A 25,765-nucleotide genomic window follows, 5' to 3' on the forward strand; every position below is an offset into this window, starting at 1 on the left:
CTATGCATCTCCGTCTTTCTTTGACAGTACAGAATATGGTCTATCACGATCATAACATCAAAGGCCGCTTCTGGCCCACCATTATCCCGTTAGATTGTATGACGATCTGACGTGCGTGGCGTCATCCTCCCACTTAGTGGTCAAGGGCTCAAGTGGACCAGCCAATATGGAGACAAGCGGTAATTCTCCGGCCCCGTTTCATTGGCGTATCTGGCAACACATCTAGCGCTAAAGAAATTAAATACCACCTGCGGTTGCCGGTGATCTCCCACCATTGCCCAACTTCCAAGGCTAAAAGAAAAAAAGACTGAGACACCCTTGCCTGGGTCGACGTCATTCTGAACGGGCTTCAATATACAACGCTTCAATCATGTCTGGTTCCCACCCTCCCCCCTTTTGTCGCACGGATGACGCCGTTGATCTACGCCTCGGCTTTTGGTCCAATCCGATTGATCAGAGATGGTCATAGCTGACGTCGACTGTGGGCGGACGGTTACCAACCATGCAGGACGCTCGCATCATATAAATGATATTGGACGATGTGACCATGTTTAAGCACTATATTACGAGCACTAGACCGCTAGCACAGAATATAATCCCTTGCCTTCCTTCTCAACATGTCAGACAAAGAGGATAACCCTCAAACCCCTCAGCAAGAGAACAACAACCCCCAGGAAGAGAACAACCAGGGGTCCCCTCAGCCCAAGGAGGAGCAGGACGTTGAGCCAAAGCAAGAGTCTAACTCTGACGACGCTGAGCCTAAACAAGAACCCAAGTCGGACGACGAGTCTAAACAAGACCCCCAGCCTGACTCTAAGCCACAAGAAAAAGAATTCAAGCCCGAAGCCGAACCCAAGCAAGAGCCTCAGTCAGAAGCTGAGCCCGAACCTCAACCCCAGCCTCAGAAAGAAGAACCTCGGCGGCGCCCACGGAGACCCCGCCCACAGAAGTACCAACAGGACTCGGACACAGAGAACATCGACCGCGGCGATATGGATAACACCGCTGTTGAGAAGCCTCGTCGTCAGCGCCGCTCACGCCGCCAGCAACAAGACGGCGGTCCCCTCGGCGGCCTCGGCGGTATAGACCAAGCCGGTGACCTCGTACAAAACACAGCCGGCAATGCCGTCAACGGCGTGACCAACACCGCTGGCAAAGCTGTGGGAGGCATCCTAGGCGGCAACAAAGGGGAAGGACAGGACGACAGCGGCGGCAAGGACGAACAGCTGCGGTTGCGGCTGGACCTGAACCTGGATATCGAAGTGCAACTCAAGGCTAAGATCCACGGTGATCTAACCCTTGGCTTACTGTCAGTTCAGCCCTCCCCTCCTCTTACCATCTTCCCTGAAAACATCAAGCTAACCATACATAAACAGCAACTAAAACCGAATGTGAATGCGCCTAATAGAAAAAGCATTTATCCCACGTCGTCGGCTCTCGTTTAAAATCTTTCGATACCATGTTGCCTTTCCACTTCCTTCGTCTGCGTCCTCCTATGTTACCTCTTCCTGGTTGATAATCGCAGATTAGATGGTCCTTTCTCCTTTCCTTTTGTCCCCCTTCGGCTATATATTGATTAGCGCTGGTTATATGATGGCATGAACAATCTTCTCCTTTTCTTCCGTCGGTGTGATGCTTGCATGTATAGTAATTCCAGGCTTGACTATGATCATGGATTAATCGTTGAGTGCATGGGATGGATAATTAATGAATTGCAATTCTATCTTCTTGAACCTCTTCGAATACAAGAAGAACTAGAATGAAACCAGAAAACGAGGAATTACTAACAAAACAATTTATAAACTTTGATTTAGTATATGCATATACTCAAGTATCTATTTGAAACAAGCAGAGCCTTTCTACCGTTCTATCTGTACTCCTTCTAGCACCTTGTGAATGCCCTAATTATACCTTATATTGTCAAACAGGTATCACATAATATCACATATGTAACTATGTATCGTAACTCAATCGGGGAGAGGGGAAGGAGAAAAGAAAAAGAAGGGGGCGAGAGTCCATATCATAGCCCAGCTATGTACATGAGAGCATAGCCGAGCGTGATGATGACGGCCCATGCCATCAAACTGGCAGGGATACCTCTGGTGAAGAAGTGGTGGACCTGGAGGTACCGTTGGCCGGTTTGAGGAACCTCAGTCATGATGGCAGCTAAGATGAGGTTAGTAAAAGTTATTGCCAAACCTTAAACTGAAAGGAGATCATACTCATATTAGGGAAACCACTGGTCGGCAAAGCCATAGCAACGGAGCACATAAGGGCGCTAGCCATCACCAACAGGTTAGGGTGTGGGTCTTCCATGCCAACGCCGATCTGTCGGACGAGAGGCAGAATGATAAGTGCCGCAACAGTATGGGAGATGAATGTCGCCATAATAAGAATCAAGACGGAGAACACAATCAGGACGCCATAGAGGCTGAGATGTTCCACACGGGCGGTAATGCCATTCGCGATAGTGTGTAACAAACCGGAAGACGTAACAGCCTTTCCAAGACAAAGGCCACCGGCGGCCAGGATGATAATGGTCCAGAGAAAGTTGTTGAAATCTTCCTTGTTGAGAATGCCAGTTCCGAAGAAAAGTACCATCGGGATAATGGCTATTACGCCCATATCCCCGAAGACGTGCTCGAGTTGATGGCTACCGCACCACAAGGCGATGGTAGACAGAGTTACAATGCTGATGAACCATTGAACCCCAGAAAATTTATCTTTAACCGGTCGAATGGGGACAAGCGTGGTGCCACGACCGGGATGGAATGTGAACACCAAAAGACCCCATATCAGTAGGATGGAGATAATACAGACGGGGAGTGATACAAAGAACCATGTGCCCCAGCTGATACTCGGGTGCATGTTCTGAAGCGCGATGATATTTTGTGGTGACGCGATCGGTGAGGCTGCACCCCCGACGTTCGCAGCCAGGGCAATTCCCAACACGAGAGCTTTGGCGAAGTTTGAGTCTGGGGGAAGGTTCCGAAGCAGAGGCTAAAAACGCTAAGTTTAGCAACGATGAAGTGGGAAGTTCGGGACTAAAATTACCTGAATGATTGAATAGCAGAGGACGGGCGAAGCCACGTTGCTAATCCACATGCTCAAAAACATACTCACAAACATGTTCGTGAGAAGGACCACACGGGGACTGGATCCAGCTTTACTCAAAACGAACATTGCCATCCGACGAGCAATGTCGTATTTGGACAAGGCTGCAGCGATAGTGAACCCGCCAAGCAAGAGCATTATCACTGGAGTCCACATGGCACTGAATGCAGCACTCGTGGCTTCTTTAGGTCCCAGGCGTTTGTAAGGCTTCTCTTCCGATTTCATGATGCGTAGCAGGACAACAAGAAAAGGGATCAGGAGAGACGTCACAAAGAGAGGAATGACCTGTGGTTGTGTACTCCGTCAGTAAAGTAATATGGGGTAGTAGAGCACATTAGTTACCTCTGTAGCCCATAACAAGCTGACGAAGATAAGCATGGCCAAACAATTTTGCTGCTCAGGCTTATCCATTATCGGAACTGCGAGTAATGTCACGAAAATAGCCAAAACGAGAACCAAAGTTCCAAAACTCAAGCTGCATAGCCACTGTGGAGGATGAAAGACGCCCAGAGGCGTCTTAAATTCCGTGAGAGAAATCTCCTGCTCGTCACCCTGTCGTCGTGCAGCTGCGGGGTCCTCGTCTCCTCCCAAGATCGTTCTGCGTATACCGACGTTTGCAGCTTGTGCTTTCCTTTCAATACCAATCATTTCCCTCCAGACCGTGTTTCTCTCCCAGACTACATGTTCCCTCAGGTGTAGCCGAAGCTCACGCCTTGCGAGCGACAAATCGCCGGTCGTGACGACATCCGCGTAGACCTTTTCGATCTTGCGGATGTCCGCTTCCACCTTTGACATAGTCGACTCAGTGAAGGGATAAGCCAAGGAGACGGTTGAGTTCATGTACTCCCGTCGCAAGCTGCGGTCGAGAATTTTATCGTACTTCTTCAAAGCCTTTGAGAAACCGGTTTTATTCAACTGAATGTACGACTTCAGCCCACAAAGAGAGACGTATGCGTCCACTGCCCGTTTCTTCAGTGAAAGCCCAGAATTGTACAGGTCTAGGACCTTCGGGTCACCGAAATGCTCAACTTGGGCCCTGTTAGATCTCCAGCCCCTCGAATCTCCCATATAGCCAGATTCGCCCATGTAGTCTGTACGACCATCATCAGGATTAGTAGACCCGGCGCCGTGAGATAGACGTCTGCCGCTGTGTACCGACAGATGTTCGTCGTCACTATCGGCGTCGTCATCATCATCATCCACAGCGGACTCGGTAACACTGCTACGGCGCCGATCCGGATTTAGTGGGAAATCGTGATACCCATTTCCAGAACGCCGCCGAGAGCCGGAACTCATCGTCCTTGTCTTGGTCATATGCTCGCTCATTGGATCCACATTGATCCCATCGGCCTCCGAAGCATACTCCTCCGCATCTCTAATCACGTCTTCAACTTCCTTAAGGATCTCTAGCTCTTTGTCCTGATAGAAAGTGCATATTTTCTCTAGCTCTGCATCTAGAGCTTTCCGAAATATCGAATCGGTATTCGGGGTACTGTCTAGCAAAGGAGCCGACTCGACATCAGCTTGAGCTTGCCCACCGGCTTTACGGACTTGTTGTTCCAAAGAGTAGATCCTAGAATATAGATAACACAGTGAGCAATCCATACAGGCAATTTCTTTCAAATCAAAGAAGCGTAACATTTCCCGGGTGTAATGTGACATTTGCTCTCCTGTGCATGCAAAGTGATCCCAGCCGGAAAGTAGCTCTATTCCTGGCCCCGAAGACAGGGTAGAAGAAACGGGAGACAGGCATGGCAATTGAGCCAGAACGAGGGGGGGGGGGTGGGGGGTAATGAAGACCTACAATTTCTTGAGGTTGCTGTACGCAAGATAGTACGAGCTCCATTCGGGAACCGCATTGAATTGGATACTATGGGAGAACTTCATCTTGGACTGGGGTTCCGGAAACCGTGAGCGACGATGAAGTGCCTCTACCCAATACTTGAGGCGAATTGGCTTGTCCCACTGGACGTGCCGAAGAGTTTGGCGGGAATTTGGATTCGAATGCTCGAGCGTTCCCGGTTGAGAGGTACGATCAAGTAATTGGCGCTGACCGATCGGTCGAGAATAAAATCCCTGAGATCCGGTGTGCGACTGGCAGGCCCTGGTGGAGGGTGGGACAGGATACTCCACGAGCTCGATATCCTGACCAGATAAGCGGGGGTGAGTGGTCACGTCGATATCGTCGGGTGAGGCACTGGTCGCAGAAGCGATGCGTGCCACTTTCGGCCCACCAGCATGCGACGACACGGTGGACAGGTAAAGAGGAACCGAGCAAGGGGAGGGGATGGGATTCGCTGTCCAATGTTGTGCGGGTGTTAGGCCGCTTGAAGTGTTTGGTGGCACACTAGTAGATAGTGAATCCCATCACACGTTGTACGTCGGAGAATATGTACAGTAGCAGGAGGATGGCGATATCGGGGGGGCCAGACAGTACATACATCGATACTTAATGTAGTAGTATCATAGTTTATTAGGAAGGACTATGGTTTGCTCCCCTCTTGAGTTTCCACGAGAGATAGATTGCAATCGCGGGAAGAGTCCCGACCAAATGAGGATTCTCGAGATGAAGTCACGTTCCTGCAGCGGACAAGGGGATTACTCAATCAGGGTTAGCCTCCTCGTCATCCGTTTTAGTGAGTCGACGAATAATTGACCTGGAAAAAGTAAAAGCGTTCAAGTTCCGATAACCAAATGGATTTGACCCATAGAATGCAAACATATTACGAGAAAGATTCCCTTTGCTGGGAGGGAAACCATCACGTCGGACTTGACGTGTCACCCAAGTCATGACGCTCTCCAACTTGTCCTTCCCAAGTATTTGTCGCTTTTAATGTCATCACTTGACCACAGTTGGGCTTACTAGGGTCACAGCATCTGCACAGTTCCCTTACATACATAGATTTTGCACACCGGAGCCGAGACCACTCGAAAAATATATACCTCTACAAACTAGCCACCATGGTGAAGTGGCAAACCACAAGAAGCACTTTCACTATGATAAAAAAATAAAATAATAAACATAAAAACTACCTATACAGATGCATCAGGTGCTTGAAAAGGTCCATAATAATAAAATACAGAAAGGAAACAGATCCCGCATCGTTCATCTAATTCCCAAAACGAAGGAGAGTAATCTCATTAGATGCAATGCCGGGATAACTTGCAATTGTAATGCCCAGCCCGTCACTGCGTCTGTATGTATGCATGTAAGTCAGTCTACCGACGACCACCGACCATGCCGAGATTCGACCGGCCTGCGATACCGAGCTTGTGCTGCTGCTCTCTCTTGTCCCACACACCACTGCGGCCTTCTGCAACCGCAACCAACTCGTTCGCTACTCGCTGGGCAAACTTGCTGTCACGTCGTTTATCAGAGCCATCGATAATCCATTTAATCGCTGTCCTGCGACGTTGTCTCAGCGCGAGCGGAACCGGAATCTGCACCGACGCACCACCACCGGCGATACCTTTCTGCTGGCGAATCTTGATCAGAGGAGCAACGGAGTCGACAATCAAGGTGAGATATAGGACAGGGTTCAGTGGAAGCTGTGGGGCGGGGGGTCCAGGAAGCAGAGGCCGCTTGGGGTTGGGCTGAGGCGGAGGAGCAGTCCGGAGGTGGTCCAGAATGAACGCCATATCCTGCACAACAATGGAGCTTAGTATCTACACCATATATCTTATACGTAAATGTAGAGCAGTGATCTAATACCACCAAGGGTTTCACGTACCTTCTGCGCCCTACTCAGCTTGCCATCCGTCATTAAGAGTTTGGTAAATTGTTCGAGCAGCGAGTCATATCTCGTGCGGAAGTTCTCTGTCTTGGGAAGGGTCTCGACTGGGTCAAACTTGATCCCATCATGAAATTCCTCAGCCTGCTGGTTGACCTGAGAGATCATGCTGGCCATCACTGCGGCCGTTTGCTCATCGAAGCTCTTTCCTTGGCCATGTAATTCTGCCTGGCTCCGGCGAGTGGATGTCGAGAACGAGCGAGTACCAGTCGATGATTTGATCTGGTCTTGCATGACCTTGGGCATATGTTTCTGGGCTTCTTTGTCCCGTTGGAGGATCTACATGGAAAAAAAGTTAATAGGATTGTCCAATTTCCCGTCAATCGGAATAATAGAGGCATAGAGAAATCACACCAGGCGCTTACCTCTGAGATAGGCGTTCCTTGCTCCAACTCCGGACTCGCGGGAGTGCCATCGCATTTCTTGTCCATGATCTTGCTTATCTCCGCGGCCTCCTCGCTAACGTGAGGTAACGGGTCCTCTGTGGGAGCCTTGGGCCGCTCCGAGTTGTCTCCCCCCGACGCTGAGGAGTTGTATCTCTTCTGCATTGGCGTCGAGGACGACAAGCCAGTCTTCAAGCCATGGCGGGTGGATCGGTTGCTGTTGATAGTAGTAGCGATACTGGGTCGAGAAACGTTGATTGAGGTTTGGCGAAAGACCGGGACAGCGGTCCTCGCGTTGAAAAGGTTGAGACGGGGCGGCATGCCGAAACGCACTCTTCTAATGCTGAGCTGGAGTTAAAAAAAGGGTGGGCTACAGCTGAACCGACGATGGTCTCGTTCGCCCTCTGCTTTGGGAATTCCGGCGAACGATTTTCCTCTGCACGAGCGCTTAGTCATCATCCGCCAAGAATCGACAGGCTCATGAAAGATGATGAAGTCATACCGCTCCAGTACTAGTATAGAATAGACAAGGAAAGAGCATCAAACAGAACTCCAGTCTCTTGTTGGCAGGGTTTTTAGATTCGTTCTTTTATCCTATTCTCTCAATGCCAAAGCCTAAGATCTTAATATTACACGAACCTAACTGTAGCATCAAAATTTGCTGTGTCCAACGATACATGACCTGACTCGATATGACCAAGAGAGTTCAAGGTGAGACAAAAAGAAAGCCACCGAGCACGACCAAATCAAATGTGCCATTTTCTCGCGAGATACGCAACAATATAGACCAAAGTGACTGACCCGCAGTACAGGTCCTTCGGATCCCGTATGAAAAGATTAAAGGGTAGCCCGGGAACCATCCAAGGATGAATTACAACAAAAATGAGAATCAAAAAGGAGGGACAGGAGCATCACATAGATAATTTAGTGGGTGGACAATGCAATCCGCCTTTGTCCTCGTCGTATCTTCACGTTTCTCGAAAGGGTAGAGATGAACACGCGGAAGGGGAACGGTAGATGCACCTTATCACAATCCACACTAATGCGCGTATCTAAATGTGAAATAGGGCGTCGTCGGTGGCCTGATCCGGGTATACATAGAATGCCAGAGCCAGAATCACGTACCTAAGAAATGCGTTAGTGAGAATCAAGTAGAAGGAACAATGACCACATACATTCCCAGACACAAGCCGCCTTCAAGATAGTTTGATTTTCCATCCTGGATAAGGAATGTTACAACCAAGCCAGAGATAAAAAAGGCAACGGTCTCGAAGATGTGGAAGTGGAGAGTCATATCCACATCCAGGATCCAGCCCAGAATAACGAGGAAGGGCGTGACAAAAAGAGCGATCTGCAGACTGCTGCCGATGGCAACCCCAATGGCAAGATCCATCTTTCCTTTCCAAGCGACCACAACCGCTGTCACATGTTCCGCAGCATTTCCTACAATGGGAATGAGGATCAAACCAATGAAGGTTCGGCTCATACCAGTCTTCTCCACGATAGGGTCAATGCTTCCAACAAGATAATCGGCACATACGGCGACGAGAATTGTCACCACAACCAAGACAACGCAGGCAGCCCATGGGGAAAGGATATGCTCTTCCTCCTCTTCCGCCACATCATCGCCTGAATTTTCCGGGTCGGGGGTGGCTTCCTCAAAGAACGACGCGTGTGACTTAAGTTGGAAATAAAGGTACATCACATATAGAATCAGCAAAATGATAGCAGTGCCATGTGACAGAATGAGAATATTCTCGGTTCTGGTCTTTTCATCACCAGTTGAAGACAGAGATGCGTAAAGTGTCGCGGGGATGATCAAAGAAGCAGATGCAACGGTCATCAGTGACGACATGGTCGACGCCACCGTTGTGTTGAAGGACTGTTCAGAGTAACGAATACCCCCAACAAAGAAGCAGCATCCTAGCACCAGGAGGATATTAGACAGTATACTACCGAGCATACTAGCCTGAACGACACGGATCTGCCCATCCTTCAGGGCAATGATACTAACCTACCATCCCCCAAATTGTTAGCCCAAAACCAGAGAAAGGCTCAAGAATAGTGGATGGGACTTACGATTAACTCCACAGCGTTGCCAAAGGTAGCATTCATTAATCCGCCTAGGGCCTGACCCATCGCAGCTGCTAGCTCCTCGGTCGCGAAGCTCAACAGAGATGCCAGCGGCACGATTGCTAGGAAGTTCAATGTGAAAACAGCAGTACTATCCCAGCCAAGAGCGCCAGCAATAATGCCAAATGGCACGAACACGAGGAGGAGATTGACATAATCTCGTACAAGGGTAGCCCATGTCAAGTGGACGACTCTTACCGGCCAGTAAGCCCACGGCCTGCGTTTATGGCGTGGAACAAGGCCGGAGTTGGCCCGAATAGTGTCACCGATCAGGGCATCTCTTTCGTTGGGCTCCCTAGAGCCATTCTGCGAGCCGCCAGTCATGCTTCTTCTCGAACCCCAAGTGTGACTGCGGAAACTTGTACGGAAATTTTTCGGCGCTGTACAAGAATTTCGTGAGCTTGAATTAGCCTGATCTCATCTTCATGTCTCATGGGCCTAATCCTTCAAGTTCAGGGAGTAATGACAACGAAAGATGAAGTAACATTGACGCAGAGATAACGTACAAACTTAAGACTGTAGAAGAACAAAGAGACGAATTCAAGGAGAAAGAGGGCTGGGATGAAATCAAAGGGATCCACTCATTGAAGAAGTGACGGGGAAAGGGAAACAAGAGGTGGGAGAGGAAATTATACGAAAACGCGGACGACTCGAATTTGAGACAGGAGGGCAAACACACTGTTGAAAGGAATGATTGTATCTCCAGAGAATACAATCGTAAAGTGAAGAGGTAGGAGGAGTGAGATTGACGAAAGTACTTAAAAATGAAGGAATCACAAGTGGGTAGTGTGAGAGAATAAAGTAGTATAGTTAAACAGAAAAAGGTGAAGAGGGAATGAGTTTCCACCTACACATTTGAGTGGTGGTGTGGTGACAATTCGGCACCGCAACCCGCAATTACTCGAGAGAATGAGAGTCGCAAGATATCGACCAGTTTCTTGGACCTTGGCACGGGATTCAGTGAAGAACCGTTCGAAATTTGGCGCACTTAATGGAGCAGCAACGTATCCGGGTGGAGGTGACGTTATGCTGTGGCTTGTCGGCTGACGATTTCGCTGTAGAACCGTGTCAAGACTCAAGAGCAATTTATCCCTTAATTTTCTTCCAGGAATTAGACTTTGTTCTTCTCCAAGCTCGACCAGAGAGAGTGAGAGGCCAAGAAAACTAGAGAGCTAGGAAGGGTTGTACTGGGGACAGCAGCCACAACCATGGACCAGTGGACAAGGAGATAATAAAGGGCCGTGCGGAGTTTTAAATTCCAGAAAAGAGTTTTGCCCTCTCTCAATGGCGGTACCAGCGGTGGCTGGAAGTTGATCGGACCAAGCTAAGACGATGGGGTAATTTGGTGCCAGGACCGAATTGGCTCCAGCTTCTTGTCCCAAGACGTGCACAGCCTCAATCGGCGATGGTTAGAAACGGTCAGGGGATGGTTTGTGGGAAGCGAAGGGTTAGCAGGCGATTGGTAGTGGTTGCTACGCGAGGTCAAGGAACGGGAGGTTCGGATACCTGGGAGCGTTAAGGGCAGCAATCCCAGACCTTTTTAATCTAGGGGATTGGGGGGATCTATCCAGTGGTCGTCAAAAAATGATGACGTTGACACGCTGGGACTGGACTATTAGTACGTACTCCTTACTATTCAACCTTAATGGAGTCCACGCTTGATGCCCAAAAGGATTGGAAATCGCCGATTGGGGATTCCTTTAATTATTGGTTGAGAGAGATGATTGTATGGTATGAGCTTGAAAGGAAACTTTTCGTCAAGATGAACAAGTCGCATAACTCCGTGCCATTCCATGACTACTACTAATGAACTAATAGTGGGGCCACATGCAGGAAAAGCTTCATTCCTTCTTTGGGTTTAGTGGCCGGAGCTCCCAATTGATTACCCGAGCGTCAATCAGTTACTCAATACAGAGTAATACTACAGTGATACGAGTATTGGGTATAAGATGAATCAATGATAGCCAGTTCTGTACGGAGTAAGTAATTTTGGATGCATCAACAACTGGAACCCCACCTCATGCGACACACAATGACTGCGCTGAAACTTGTGCTGTTCTCAGTGTCCACTCGTGGATCTCATGGATCCCCGATCCTAGAGATACCCGCCAAGACTAAACACTGCCACAATTCTGTCTCCACTTTCGTCCCGTATTTTAGACTCCGAAAATCGAAGGAGTAGTAGTACGGAGTCGTAGATATATGTAAGTACGGTACTTGAGCAATCGTACAAGTACCTATTCGAAAGACACAGCCCTGGCTGGTGTACATTGTAAACCTTCTAGTCCACGTCATCGCCACAGGATATGAAAGTTCGGTGTGGCGCACTCTCCCACCTGAACGGGATATTCGTGGCTGGCTACCAATACATCCATACATGCATCTTTAGTAGGACTTACTAGTACTATCATCACACTGCAGAGGTACTAGCCTCCATTTGTGAAGAAATACTACTAGCGTCGGGAGTTGGACCATACCCGGCTGACAACTTTCCCACCTCGCATCTGAAAACTTGGGTGATCAATGGATCATGGACAAAAAGATCACATGCGGCAGTCAGTGGATCAAGGCTTGCTCAGCCGCACCTGAAGCAAGACTTCTCGACAATCGAGTAAACTTGCGTACGATGCGGGTAAAGGAACCTTGAGCTACGACCAAAGAGATGTCTCACAAGCTTGGGAAAAGGCACGCGGATTGATATCTATAGCTACTGCTGTGCTGCGAGCACGTTCAATATACACACATGTAATCACTCAATTAGGTTCGACATGAACATGAAGACACCGACCTCGAACATTGCTGAACATACTATACCGCCCCGTCCTAAAAATTGTGAGGACTGAGGTTATATCAACTAACTCATTCCCCGAGAATGATGGTTTGAATACTCTATGCGCCGCCGAGTCCTATATATTGTTAGTGGTGCTAATGAACCCTGAAGAATGGGTGGTTAACTCACCTGCAGCAAGCGCGAGGTACCAAATCCGTGTCGCTCCCCCATCGATCACGCTATAGTCGAAGTTCGGTTGCGCGAAGAAATTCCAGGCTGACACTGGATCGATAAGGGCAAGATTTGCATATAAGACACCTTTCCATCCAGCTTGCACCTGCTCGGCCGGTGCTGCAGCATTAGTTGCAAAAAGGGCATCCCACTCTTCCTTGACGAACTTTTGGCTGCGTGTGTACGGCGAGACCGGTAAGAGCGGCAGCATGTGAATCCTATCCAGCACATTAGCCTCTTGTTTCTGGGCGATTGAAACAAACCACACGCAAGGATAGATGGACAAGAAATTCATACCCGTGAATATACTCTAGGTTGGCTCCAAAGTAGGTAGTGTGGTCCACCTTGTTTTCGAATAACTAAGTCGGTGTTAGTATGCCCCTTGTGATACTATAGGCCTATCACTTACTATGCCCGTCACCTTATTCGGAACAAAGACCGGGGGGTGATTCTTGTTGTCAGCCTCCAAGAGGAAATAATTATGGAGGCTCCGTCTCAAAATGCCCAGCATCAAGTTCCCTCTTGCTTCCATACTGGCATCTCCAATGGTCTTACCCCACATCTTTAGAGCATAAGCAAACATCGCATCTTCCGATGTCGACTCTTCGTCTTTCCCGTCAAAGGATTCAAAAAGCCCTTTTGCCCATGAATGACCATGGAACCAGTCGAACCCACGAGAAAAGGGGAAAAGTGGATCATTGGTAGCGGCATTTCCTGCATCACGGACAAGCATATTGACCCAATCTTTGTTGCCTTGAATCCAAGATGGATCAAGGGACCCGATGATTGCAGCGGCATGGATGAAGTAGCCGTAGTGAAAATGGTGGTCATTGTAATATGTGTTTCCGAAATCAGCCCCAGAATCACCACCGTCATAACTAGCCGAAGACACTACTCCCTTCCATACATTGTCGTACACCAGGGGAAATTGCTGCTTGTTATCAATAAATCGAGCGAAGGCCGTCTTTAGGTCCTTCAGAGCAGGGGCTGCAAGGTCGGGCTTGCCACCCAATTTGTCCACGGCGTATACGAGCGTAGCGAATTTGCTGAGAGCTTTGCCGCTGTAATACATGCTATTCAAGTTGGATTGATTGCCGACGTCCTGTTGCAGCTCTGTTGGTGCCACATCTATGATGACTTTTTGGGCCGCCGGAGAAATCGTGTCGACGCTGCCTGCGGACACAGACCACGGGGCAAATCCCATACCAACAGGCAGATCCTGTTCCACCATTGACCAAGTCTCCCCGATGACTGCTGTTGCATTGCCCTTTGTGGTTGTGCGCATCGTGATATTTGTCAGGCGGTCGTGGGTAGTTTTATCAAATGATTCCACGTGGTGCGGCAGAGCATACATCATCAATGGGGTACCGTCTTTATCTTTGCCCTCCTTCCCCCACGTGAGGCTGTATGTTCCCGTCTGACCAGATACAGCACCTTTCACCCAACCTTGTGTGGCATAGACACCAGACGAATTGTCGAATAGTTTCTCTCCCAATGTACCTGCTGGGTTTTTGGCCACCTGCACTGTTCCTGACCAGCCAGGAGGCCCACGCAGGTTGGTAGTGGACTCCAGATGGAGATTTGGATCTTTCCCATCATTTGAAGTTAGGTAAAGAAGCCAATTGGTCCCATCTGCAAGATCCACGGTATATTTGAAAATACCAGGTCTTGGAGAACCAGCAGAGACTACTTTGCTGAAGAAAACACTGCTCTGAATAACGGGCTGAAGGTTCGAATATATCCCGGTGACAAAACCCATGCCCTGTACTACGGGAAAGGTGATCCTCTCAGATGATCCACTCTGAGGTTGCAAGACAGCGTTCGCCGAGAATGGCAGCGGATTCTCTGTCATAAGCACAGTAGAGCCCCCCAATTCAGTTGCCGATAATATAATGGACTGGATACCAATAGGGTTCACGTAATATTGAACTGGGCTGCCTGGTATCTTGTCATTTTTCGGCCCCAAAGCAAGCTTGTCTGCCTCAATATGCGAGATAGCCATGCCGTAGCTTTTCGCATTCCCGTTCCCCTTTGCCCACGCAATCCCATATGGATGTGTGAAGGTTGTATTGGTTTGAGTCCCTAGGAACAATCCGGCGTAGAACTTGTTTGTTTCAATCGGGTCCGTGTTGTTCATCTGATAAAGTTAAGCTGGGTGCCAAACCTCATATACTAGGAAAGTCTTACTATGGAGGCCCTGGGGACTGGGTGGTCATTCCGTGACTTCACTGTTCCGGGAATTGGGCCGGTAGATACTGGCAGAAACACATCTTGACCGTTTGCCATTGTCGCCATGATTGTGCTGGTTGCTGGAATTGACTCAACGGATGTAGAAGTATCTTGAGGCTTAGCTGAGTGACTCGTGAGGCTACTTGTGCTACTCGAACTTGTAGACACTGGAACTGAGATAGAGGTTGGAGCGGTGGTAGGCGATGAAGTGGCCTCCGCAGGCCCGTTTATTGTTTCCTGTGAAGGCAATGTGACAGATGGCACAGGTGTCTCTGCTGGAGCGGTACTGGGTGCGTCTGAAGTAGCCGGTAATAAGCCGGGAAGTAGTCCTTCTAGCAACGAGACAGGGCCATACAAGTCGTTAATAGGACCGCCGAATCTATATGGGACCTCCTTCGGGTCCGGAGTGGGCTTCTGCAATTGATGGCCCTCCCGCTCAAGGCTGGTTGGGTAGTACTGTTTTATGTCAGTAGGTACATCGCTAACGGGTTGGTATGCGCTTACACCTTGCGTCTCGGGCAACAGTAATCTGGCGTTTGCAGCAGACGGGGGATACTGAGTCTTGAAGGAAGTGGTCGCTTCCTGCGTAGGTGTTGGGGCTGAATATACCGTTTCTGCAACAAGTAGCCCGGTTAGTATGAACGCAGACTGCCACCTAGATCTTGACTGCATCTTGAATGTGCCACAACCGACGTAGCCCGACGAACATATACCAAAATGACTAGATATGCAAGCACAGGCAGACAACCAAGGTAGACAAAAGAAACAGGAATCAGAGCTGTTTGGTAATGCAGAAAGAATAAACCCGAAGTCCTTTTTCCACGTCCCGTAATGGGGTATCTTTGCTACAGATTCAGGAGCCCTCAAAAGTACGCAAGTATTCACAAAAGTCCAACTGACATAAATCTCCCAAAACAGCAAGCAGTTCCAGGCATTTAGCGGCAACCCCAGTGGTAACTATCAAAGTTGATCATGAAACCCGCAGGGGCTCACAAAAGTCACCCGAAGTATACGGCAGCCCAGGCTTCTGGTGCTCAGGGAATGTAGAAAAGAAAAAACGACAAAGGCAAGACAGACGAAGATAGTCCCGGAGCGAGAAGGTCATTCATGAAGAGATTAAGAACACTCACAATCTAGATGTGGCTTCCACAAGGAATATAGCTAAATTCCAGTCGCACCTCGCAAGAATGTAGACAAGTCCGAGCAGACAACTCCGTTACCGTGTGAAGGGATACCAGATGACACAGCTGTCTGCAGTGCGTTGCCTGCAATGTGTAACGAGAATGCCGATCTACATGGATGTTAGTATAGGAAGTGAAAACAAATAACGCTGGTGGGCGCCCAAATAGGAAGAGCAATGTAGGAGTCAACAATGGAATGCGCCGATCTAACTACTACCCGCGTTATGCTGTAGCGAGATTCGTGTTCTGCCACGCATCTTTCCCCACCAGCGGGTATGTATCCAGTGTGGATGACTTACCTAGATGATAAATTAGATCGCCTGATTGGGTTCAAGTCAATAGTAGTTATTTGATGGTGGGATGCATAGAATTGAATGATCTTGCATGTTGCCCAAGGAAGCGGGAGCAGATGTGGAGCAAACTAGGCGACTAAAATACTCTAGACTCTTGGTTGTGACTGCAAACACACGTGAGTCCTTGAATAGCATGAGAAAGGTCTGCAGTGTCCAGTACTAAATCAGACTTTTTCCCCATGAAGAACGATTACTATGAAGGATGTCGTGAGATGCATTCCAATAGTATTGTTCGGGAAAGCAATGAATGAATGAGTGAATGATACGGAGTACACGGGGACAATTCCGAAATCTTGCAGTTGATCGACTTGACCGTCCATGTGGCCGACCACGAAGGTCGGTCTCCACCAATTCCCTTGCAGGGTGAAAATTAAAGTGTTGGGGTTATGTTACATGGAAATCGAGGCGTTACGCGACGAAGTACAGATGACGCTCGTGGCGCCTGACGGACGACAGACGCCTCAGGCAGGCAAGAGCTCACCCGACCCGATCATTTGTCCCACTATGATTGATATAGGGCTCACTACCTCCCTAGATAGCTACTTCACTACGAAGTGTATTGTATAAGAAGTTTCACAGGGAGCTCCGCAGTGATTGTCCTGGCGGTCTATACACCGGATATATACAGGGGGAGCATAGACTCAAACTTTTATCGCCAAATGTAAACCAAATTGGGAATCATAACTCTTTTCCTTCTTGCTGGTCATCTAATCGAATGATAGTGCATCGTGACGTAGGCCCTGCAGTCTAATTATTAACACACCAGAAGGCAGAAATGACAAGTAGAATAGAGGGCCACCGGTGTCAGCGACCGCCAATTGCATTCTTGACGCCAACAGCCGTCCTGTAGCCAACGTATTGCGATTAGATCATAGGCTTCTCCATGGGCTTGATGATGCCCTGTTTGATCATCACACGAGGCTTGGTTGCGTTCTGCAAAGTTTCCTTCGTCGACCACTCGGGGCCAATAGGCAAACGGAGAGATCTCTCGTACTGTTGTCTGGACTCGAAGGGGTGAGGGAGCTGGGTGGCCAAATATTTATTGTTCTAGATGGGGGAGTGAAATATTAGCATCTGATGATCAATGGTTAATGGAACATTGCCTCAACAAGAGTCGTCTTACCTTCTTAACCCGTTTCTCGTTGATGATGACGCGGGAGAGTTTGGCGTCTTTTCTGTTCTCAGGCTTAACACCCTCAACAGTGGTAAGGAACCGTTTCTGTCGCTTCTGCTGCTTTTTACTGATGCCATCACCCGCCCAATTGCCCCAACCTGGCAAGGTATTATCAATCACTTGGTCATCTTCCTCCTTGATAGTGTCATGTTTCTCTTGTTCAAAGTCTTGCACAACCTCATCCCCAGCAAATGCTCTCTTAACGAGGTCATGATTCTTGAGAAGCACTGGCACGTTGCCGTCATTATCACTATCATCGCCCTCGTCCATATGTTGCTTTTTGGGAGGTATGACCGGCTTCTCTTTCTGATTGTGGGGTATGGACTTGGACTTTGTGTTATCAGGCTTCCCTCCATCCACAGCAATGTCAAGCCCTTGCTGTGAATCATCCGCTGTTGTTCGACGGTTGTTCCTACTCGTCTGAATTAACCAGGGATTCTCATCTTCAGCAGCATCTTCTTTCTGGCTGGAGGACGCAGATGTGCCACGTGTACGAGACTTCTTATCAGACCCTGCCGGTTTTCTCTTGTCAGGCCGATTGACTACAATGTCAACATCTTGGTCCACCTCGGAAGCTCGAGCATCTTCATCATCTGATCCTGGGGCCTCTTCGAACTCATTACGAGCGTGTGATTTTGATTTGCTCTCTGGGGCTGACTTCGAATCCTTAGAATGACCAAATTTACGTCGGCCAACCTCGGATTCGGCTTCTGAGTGGGATTCTTCTCCATGGAGTTCACGATTGAGGCGTCGGATTTCAGCGTCGTTCTGCGCTTTGCGCGCAGCCTCCGCGTTCTGCATGAACTTCATCGAAAGCAGCTTGGCGTGAGGGCCCTTCAGTTCTGATTCGACATCACTGCCATGTTCGAGCTTATCTAGCTTCTCGCGAAGTTTGCGCTTCTCCGCATCAGAGCTATCTTCTTCGTTCCAAGGATCATCATCCTCAGATTCCGAACTGGACGAACCCAGATAGTCTTCGTCCCCATGCGATATACGCTTTCCCTCGATACGCCGCCGTAACTCCTCCTCCTTTAAGGCCAAGTCAGCTGTGCCGAGTCGGGCTTCCTCATCCCATGCAGTTCGACCCGTCTGCTTAAGGCTCTTTGCCCATTTGCTCTCCTTATGTTTTGAGCCCATTCTCGCCTCTGCCCTGCGCCGTTCATTTTGTTCTCGCTCTTGTTCATCAATGTCCACACCGGCTTCGAGAAGGGCCTGCCGTTCTTGCTGCTCCAACTTCTCTCGCTCTTTACGATGCACTCGACGGTATGACTTGCTCTTGATCTTCTTGATCCGTTTAGCTCGCACTTCTTCTCGGAAAAGTAAATCACGTCGTTTCCGCAACTCTGCTCTGCGTGCCCGAATCTCCTCAATAGGCAGTTTTCGCGCTTGTAGTTCCTCGAATTCCTGTACTTGGTCTTCGGCTGATTTGCCGTTTGCTTCTGCCAAGCCACTCTCGATTAGGATATTTTGGATAGTGCTTTCGAGATCCGTTCGGGGCTCTGCAGCACCTAAGCGGTGCGTCTGATTGCCTTCAGGATCGGGAAGGGGAAACATAAGGTGTTCCGCCCTGCGATTTGCCTTAACAGTCTCTAGCCAGCGATCCAAGGTTTCCTTGCTCTTCTCATACGCAGCAGCTCGGTCCAGCCGGTCTTGTTGACGCTTTGCAAGAGGAGCATCTAGTTTTCCAGGTACGCCGGACGATTTGTGCGTAGAAATAGCTGAATCTACATGTTTCAGGGAGCTCTTCAAGCGCGAGTCTGTAATAGAGGGTAAAAGGTCGGCCACAGTCAATTTCCGTGTAGATGACAATCCGAATTCCGTTGGATTGCCATGTTCCTGTCCACCGTTTGTTTTGCGCGTTGACTTCTTAGCAGAATCTGTTTCCATAGAGTTGACAAAATCTTGTAGTTTCGAAAGACCGTGCTCATTACCAGTATCCTCGTTGTCAGAGAGCTCCAGCTCGCTCTCATCACCGAAACTGCTATCATCGTCGTCCTCGTCACTTTCGGAGCCGCCTTCCTCTGAGTGATCATCATCATCGAATTCCTCGGCTGCTTTCTTCGCCTTCGAGGACTTTCGCTTTTCTGCTTCTTCCTCTTCTGCTGTATTCATATCCCAAGCTGTAGTCAAATCCACTGCATCTTCACCAAGATCATCTTCATCTTCGTCCATTTCGCCATCTTCGGAATCTTCCACATCTTCGGACAAGTTAATCTGGCGACCACTTTTCTTTGGTTCGGAGCCCTTTCGGATCGGTTTGGCCGAAGAGCTTCCCCGGAAACTGAAGCCTTCGAATCTTTCCTCATCACTAGAGCCCATGGCCTCATCACTGTCCACTTCGCTATCATCGTCACTATCGACTTCCCCAAGTCTCCACTTATGGCCTTCTCCATCACTACCACCGTTTTCACTTAGGTCGGAGGACTCGGCACCTGTCCGACGACGCTTGTTATCGGGCTCGTCTGAATCGTCCATGTCGCGACCGGAATGCCGCTTCCGCTTGGATAGGTCATCATCATCGCCTAAACGGTTCCGTCGAATCTTTGGTTTGATGGGAAATTGGGCCTCTGCGATAGCAAGAGCATTCAAAGCTTTGCTAGATTTCTTCTTTTGAGGTTGTTTTTTAGGTGCTTGATCTCGAGGACCGCGCAACTGGGTTTGCTTGCGGGGCATTGTTGCGGGACCTTTATATAAACGCTAAGAGGCAAGATCGTATAAAGAATATATTCACGATCTTAATCATAGCCCTGAAAGCTTCGTATGCACTGCTCAACAAGTAAGAGTGTGGAGTGTGGTAGTTGGAATTAATATTTTTTTTTTTCTTATCCGCAGATCAAAAAAAAGTTCAGGTTCTTGGCGGATACGGACCTAAGTTGGTCTTAGCGCCGCCGACTTTCAAATCCTTCCTCCGACTCCGACATTGGTATTATTGCACGTCTCCGCAAATCTATCCAGTAGGTTCTGCTGGCCAATTGCTCACAGCATCGCCACAATGTTCAAGCCTTCACAACCGATGATGGCGCGACTGCGCTTAACGACTAAGCAGGTCAATGGTGGCTACTATAAAGGAAACCGCACTGGCGCGATGGGTTACTTCGCGAAGAACGGCTCGTATGTGATCGACTGGAAAAAAGTCCGAACCTTTGTTGTTCCTGAAAACTTGGGTGAATTTAAGGTATGGCCGTTGATCGTTTTCACAAGACTGTTCCCAAACCTGGATAGTTGACATTTCACTACAGCTTACCCCCTTCGTCACGCAACGCATGGCCCCAACAAAGTCCAAATACACCAGAGACATGGAGAAGGATAGCAAGTTGATCACAGTCGAACGAGCATTTGGTGGGAAGGACTATCTTGACATGTGGGCTTCGGACAATGGCCAAGAGGTACTTGAGCAGGAGCGACTCGAACAAGAGACATCCCGTCAATAGTCTATCTCATCCAAGGATTAGGGTGATATCGGTGGGAGCTAAGGCAGGCCATTACGTGGGACTGCACGAAGAAACCTTCAACCTCGTTTCAGGCTCTCGCTTGTGCATACCACTGGCTCACATAAGGCATCGCAGTTATCCGCGCCTACATCGCTTGATTTGAACCCTTTTGTATTATTATTATATTGTACTTTATGTGCGGTGTATGGTGATTTGAACAGGCTCATGCTCTTTTCAGGGAAAACCACCTTCGCACTTTTGCACAAGATACCAAGTGGCAGGGAAGCAGGCAATGTCTCTTGGCTACTGTCACTACACCTCTTGGATGTTCTTATACTCTTTTGCGGGCGCATTTTTGGGTTTTGCATCTCAGCCTCTTCATTTATCTTTCTTCAGCATGTCGTATAGAAAGACTTTGTCAGAGTACCAAATGAATTAGATGATCTGATGAATGCCCTTTGGCGGTGTTTGCTGCCATGGCCAGTATATCCGTTGACTCAAGACTCCTCCAAGCATGCTCTGGCAAGTAGGATGCCTCTCTCCTTTACCGATAAGCGAGACACTTGGGAGACAGGTATAAATAGTAACAATGCCTCCTTAAACAAAGCAGGTCTTCTCATTCATTCCATTAATTATAAATCCCGCTGATGGAAGTTTCGGTGGCGTCCGAGTGCGTGGCAATATGCACTTTTCGCCATATGGTACGTGGCAATACCCTGAAGCTCAAGCGTATGTCATAGCGCAACAACTCATCGGACTTCCACCATCTCTGAGGTTCAAGCCAACTCTGCCCGTTTGCGATATGGGGGCTCTCTTATCTTGCTCCTCATAGTTTGCAGCAGCTTTTCAATCCGGTGAACCTGGTCTTTTAAAAATCCCTAAAGCCTGAGCGAAATAACCAAGCTACGGACTATGTTCCAGTCATTCACGGGTAACTCTCGCCGTCCGCGGCAGGTTAATCTCGGAGGTCGCAATACGAACCCTTTCGCCGCATTTCCTTCCGGAAGGCAACACCCTCATGGCACAGGGCCCCAGAATACTCTGGCAGTTGCACAGCAAGAGCGTCTACTAAGGCAACAAGAGAGAGAACGGTTGGGCGCGACCAGGATCGTGCAGCGGACATGGCGGGGTTATCGAAGTAGGAAGATAACGTGCAGTGCATGGCGAGCAGAGTGGGATGCCACTGAGCAACAGAGGTCGGAACTCCTCCTATCATTCGATGAAATAGCCCACGATGCTGTGCAGACTTCGCCTCACTATGTTACCGCAGCAAAGTGCCTGTCGCAGTTGCGGCTGTTGGTACAGTTCCTGGAGCCCCGAAACAGTGGTGATATACTCCGACTTGCCTACTTTTCAAAAGCATTCCAAAAAACTCTACACAAGGTGCCTACTATTGCAACCGAAGGAGAGTGGATAACACCTTTGAAACGCCTGGCAAGGTTGACTCTACGTGTGCTGCACTCAGCTACCGCTCCGACAGTGCCAGCGATTGCCTTGTGGCCTCTTCTCGAGTTGTTGATGTTTTTAACGGACCTTATCCCGAAGCAAATGGCTCGCTTAGCCCAAGAGTATTACTCCGTAATGGTTTCTCTCACGAAAGATATAGATGCAATCTCCTCAAGGTGTCTTCTGTCGAGAGATAACCTCGTTCAAACAGTTTTAACATTGCTTCGACCGATAACTGCCGAAACGCTCACTGCCTATGAATGGTTTGCAAGGAGCTACTTGACTATTCCAGATCTTCAAACGTACCTAGGGACACTGGATGGGCTTGCTAATAATATCAATTATAAATTGCTGACGTCCGCGTTCGAGCCCTTACAGTCTCATTTTAAAGATAGTCCTCAAAACTCCGATGATGTGGATGCCCGCCTTTGGATACTTTCATATTTCATATTCTTCCACAGGTATGCTCTGGGAAGCCAGGCCGGATATAAAGCACCTGAGTCTGGTTTTGTGAAGGTTGTCTCGGACCTACTCAACTCTACTGCTGTGCATATATCGCGACGTCTGGAATCTGGGGAGGTCACCGACTTTGACGACACACCTGACAGAGCACCACTGCATCCATTTATCAAGGAACAGCTATTCAGTCTTGTCAACCAGGGAAGTATAACCGGATTGCTTTCTGATTTGCAATCTAGTCATTTGTCTCAACGTGACCTGGCAAATTCACAATCTGATGCGTCGCGGGAGGCGAAAATCCTTGCGACATACGCCCTGACTCTTTTGAGGGTATTTCCTCGGCGAGGCGATGATATTCGAATGTGGTTGTATCTGGGATCTGCTGTCTCGGATGATCGATTGGCAGGCCAACCTGGGTCGAGAATACCGGCTATCAAATATTTCTGGCAAGCATCCAGATCCAGTAAAATATTCAATACAATAAGCGAAGATTCAACCAAGGTGTTGACCTTACTGAAACCAGCCAGCGATACGAATGAGGCCAGACTACCGAGCATATCGCACAAAGAGCGTGACGAAGAGTGGATGATTATTCTCCTCTTCCTTGAGCTGTATACGTTTGTCCTGAAAGTTATGGATGACGAAGAGTTTTTTTCTAGCGGATCTTCGTTTACTGCTTCGTCGAATACTAGGGTTTCATGGACCAAGGAGAGCGCTCTTCCTTTGGCAGATATCAAGGATATGACGATATTCTTGAAAAACCTGGCATTTACTCTGTACTGGAACTCTGCAGATTTGAATGAAGATGAAACTGTTCATGACAGTGGAGGGATTCGGAGTTATTTCAGCTCCTCTGTTACCCCATCTGACACCGTTTCAAGCGTTCGGGATCTCGAAATGAAAAATAAGGAGAAGGGGCTATCTGGAGTGACGGGAATTCCGCTCGACTATTTCAAAGGCCTCGTGACTGGTCTGTTGAGGATGATCCATGAGCGTGATTCGCGACGCAAGTTCCTTCCTGACGGACACTGGCTGATGACCAATCGCTTTGACATGGAGGGCTTCATCCCTGCAGTTGTAGCGGAAGAAGAGAATAGACACCAACTCCAGGATGAGGAAGAAGGGGAAGGACAAGATGATTTAATGGATGATGCTTATTATGAATCGTCATTGGGACTAATCGGTACAGGCCGTGCTCAACAGACACGGCGAATTGAGGCTCTTAGACGACGTCAACAACAAGCAGCTCGCAGGAAACAACTGGAGGCGGTGGCTCCTAGACTCGAAATACTGAGAAACATGCCGTTCTTCATTCCTTTTCATACCCGGGTGCAAATATTTCGAGAATTTATTTATCGTGATCAGATACGCAGACGGCAAGGGTACATCGATCCGGATGCTTGGCGTATGTCTGTAGCCCAGGCCTCAATGGGGCGTATGATCGATGGGCGACCTGCGGTGCAGGATATTCTTGGCCGGCACCATGCAAACATCAGGCGCGAGAGTGTGTTCAAAGATGCATTTGATCAATTCTATGAACTCGGCGAAGGCCTCAAAGAACCTATACAGATCACATTCATTGACAAGTTCAACACACCGGAAGCGGGGATTGATGGCGGCGGTGTGACGAAGGAATTTCTAACCAGCGTCACGAATGAGGCATTTAAATCGATAAGTGACCTGAACTTGTTTGAAGAGAACGAACAACATCTACTCTACCCGAACCCAGCTGCGGTCGAGCATCGTAGGGAGCTCTTGAGACAGGTCGGGCTTGCTGAGAATAGCCCGGACTGGAATGACAATATCCGTGATTTGCTCAGGCGGTATGAGTTCTTGGGGCGTGTTATAGGAAAGTGTCTTTACGAGGGAATCTTGGTCGATGTGAACTTTGCGCCGTTTTTCCTGCTGAAATGGGCTTTGACGGGAGGCACGGGCTCGGCACAAAAGGAAACAGCATATCGAGCCAACCTTAATGACCTCAAAGACCTCGATCAGGGACTATATCAAGGATTGGTAAGTGATGATGGACGAAAGAGACAACGTTTCTATCTGCAAGCTAACTTTTCTATAGTTGCAACTGAAAAACTACCCTGGAGATGTGGAAGACTTCTCTTTAAACTTCACCGTCACTGACATCATACCTCTTTCGGACGGGAGAAGTCGCACAATCACTCGGGACCTCAAACCTCACGGGTCAGATATACCTGTAACCAACCAGAACCGGCTCGTGTATATTTCATATATTGCTCGGTACCGTCTACAGGCACAGCCCGCGCTGCAAACGAACGCCTTTCTCCAAGGCTTGGGGCAGATTATACAACCTTCGTGGTTGTCAATGTTCAACCAGTCGGAACTGCAGACCTTGGTTAGTGGCGAGTCAGGGGATATTGACGTTTCGGATTTGAGGCGCAACACTCAATACGGAGGGGTGTATACCATTGGCGACGATAGGGAAGAGCATCCGACGATCCAGCTGTTCTGGGAGGTCATGCATAAGATGACCAACGAGGAGCGACAGAAGGTGCTACGATTTGTGACGTCCACTCCGCGAGCCCCTCTACTGGGATTCAGTCATTTGAACCCACGTTTCAGCATTCGTGATTCCAGTGAGGACCAGGAGCGGCTTCCTAGTACAAGTACCTGCGTGAACCTTCTGAAGCTGCCTCGTTATACCAACGCCAACACCCTACGAGAAAAGCTTCTTTATGCCATCAACTCTGGCGCCGGTTTTGATCTTAGTTGAGCCAATTGTGTTATTGCTATAGAGAACCGGGATGGAGGGTACGATCGCACATACATAGACGTACAGATTATATATTGCGCACAAAGTGAATAGTTACTGGGTTGCATAGCTGTGGCGTCCTGGCGGAATTACCTTGATGTTTGTTATTCTCTGTTTATTCGCTTCTCTTTGTATCTGGGACCTTTTGCCCCTCGCATATTTACAGTTGTAAAATCTCTGGACCGGTATTAAGGCCCATGTCCAGTTAGTAATTTACGCATCAGGCAGGAACATTGAAACCATGGATAATATAATTTTATTTTATTTTATTTTTATTTTTATTTTTTC

General features: G+C 48.6%; 8 protein-coding genes across 8 annotated transcripts; 3 read left to right on the forward strand and 5 right to left on the reverse strand.

The window, feature by feature from the left end:
• Window positions 1-514: 514 nt before the first annotated feature.
• F9C07_2277996 (Na+/dicarboxylate, Na+/tricarboxylate and phosphate transporter) lies at window positions 515-4,983 on the reverse strand. Its single transcript, XM_071510267.1, has 5 exons — window positions 3,457-4,983; window positions 3,055-3,399; window positions 2,223-3,000; window positions 1,377-2,166; window positions 515-1,309 (listed from the first exon to the last, which is right to left on the reverse strand). Exons 1-4 carry the CDS (start codon window positions 4,774-4,776, stop codon window positions 2,021-2,023), a joined length of 2,589 nt encoding a protein of 862 aa, XP_071363964.1. The 5' UTR covers window positions 4,777-4,983; the 3' UTR covers window positions 515-1,309; window positions 1,377-2,020.
• Window positions 618-1,445, forward strand: F9C07_2100416 (uncharacterized protein; the record flags this gene model as incomplete). Its single annotated transcript, XM_041284898.1, has 1 exon — window positions 618-1,445. The coding sequence occupies one exon, from the start codon at window positions 618-620 to the stop codon at window positions 1,443-1,445; it is 828 nt and encodes a 275-aa protein (XP_041143319.1).
• A 1,350-nt stretch (window positions 4,984-6,333) lies between the features above and the next one.
• F9C07_2272 (mitochondrial 37S ribosomal protein uS7m) lies at window positions 6,334-7,609 on the reverse strand (the record flags this gene model as incomplete). The annotated part of the gene is made up of 3 exons (XM_041290104.1): window positions 6,334-6,756; window positions 6,846-7,184; window positions 7,271-7,609. The coding sequence occupies 3 exons, from the start codon at window positions 7,607-7,609 to the stop codon at window positions 6,334-6,336; spliced, it is 1,101 nt and encodes a 366-aa protein (XP_041143321.1).
• A 285-nt stretch (window positions 7,610-7,894) lies between these two features.
• On the reverse strand, window positions 7,895-11,139 carry F9C07_2271 (Sodium/calcium exchanger protein-domain-containing protein). Its single transcript, XM_041290105.2, has 5 exons — window positions 11,048-11,139; window positions 10,273-10,984; window positions 9,368-9,801; window positions 8,464-9,302; window positions 7,895-8,413 (listed from the first exon to the last, which is right to left on the reverse strand). The coding sequence occupies exons 2-5, from the start codon at window positions 10,274-10,276 to the stop codon at window positions 8,341-8,343; spliced, it is 1,350 nt and encodes a 449-aa protein (XP_041143322.2). The 5' UTR covers window positions 10,277-10,984; window positions 11,048-11,139; the 3' UTR covers window positions 7,895-8,340.
• A 1,020-nt stretch (window positions 11,140-12,159) lies between these two features.
• On the reverse strand, window positions 12,160-15,773 carry F9C07_2270 (endo-1,3-beta-glucanase Engl1). Its single transcript, XM_041290116.2, has 6 exons — window positions 15,156-15,773; window positions 14,610-15,107; window positions 12,832-14,559; window positions 12,720-12,781; window positions 12,381-12,640; window positions 12,160-12,327 (listed from the first exon to the last, which is right to left on the reverse strand). The coding sequence occupies exons 1-6, from the start codon at window positions 15,321-15,323 to the stop codon at window positions 12,311-12,313; spliced, it is 2,733 nt and encodes a 910-aa protein (XP_041143323.1). The 5' UTR covers window positions 15,324-15,773; the 3' UTR covers window positions 12,160-12,310.
• Window positions 15,774-17,049: 1,276 nt separating this feature from the next.
• On the reverse strand, window positions 17,050-20,032 carry F9C07_2269 (putative small nucleolar ribonucleoprotein complex subunit Utp14; the record flags this gene model as incomplete). The annotated part of the gene is made up of 2 exons (XM_041290117.1): window positions 17,050-17,232; window positions 17,309-20,032. 2 exons carry the CDS (start codon window positions 20,030-20,032, stop codon window positions 17,050-17,052), a joined length of 2,907 nt encoding a protein of 968 aa, XP_041143324.1.
• Window positions 20,033-20,351: 319 nt separating this feature from the next.
• On the forward strand, window positions 20,352-20,790 carry F9C07_2268 (mitochondrial 54S ribosomal protein mL41; the record flags this gene model as incomplete). Its single annotated transcript, XM_041290106.1, has 2 exons — window positions 20,352-20,534; window positions 20,599-20,790. The coding sequence occupies 2 exons, from the start codon at window positions 20,352-20,354 to the stop codon at window positions 20,788-20,790; spliced, it is 375 nt and encodes a 124-aa protein (XP_041143325.1).
• Window positions 20,791-21,554: 764 nt separating this feature from the next.
• F9C07_2278000 (IQ and HECT domain protein) lies at window positions 21,555-25,746 on the forward strand. The gene is made up of 2 exons (XM_041290107.2): window positions 21,555-24,708; window positions 24,767-25,746. Exons 1-2 carry the CDS (start codon window positions 21,703-21,705, stop codon window positions 25,436-25,438), a joined length of 3,678 nt encoding a protein of 1,225 aa, XP_041143326.1. The 5' UTR covers window positions 21,555-21,702; the 3' UTR covers window positions 25,439-25,746.
• The last annotated feature ends 19 nt before the right edge of the window (window positions 25,747-25,765 follow it).

Source organism: Aspergillus flavus, chromosome 2, assembly GCF_009017415.1.
Source record: "Aspergillus flavus chromosome 2, complete sequence".
Classification (NCBI taxonomy): Eukaryota; Fungi; Ascomycota; class Eurotiomycetes; order Eurotiales; family Aspergillaceae; genus Aspergillus; species Aspergillus flavus.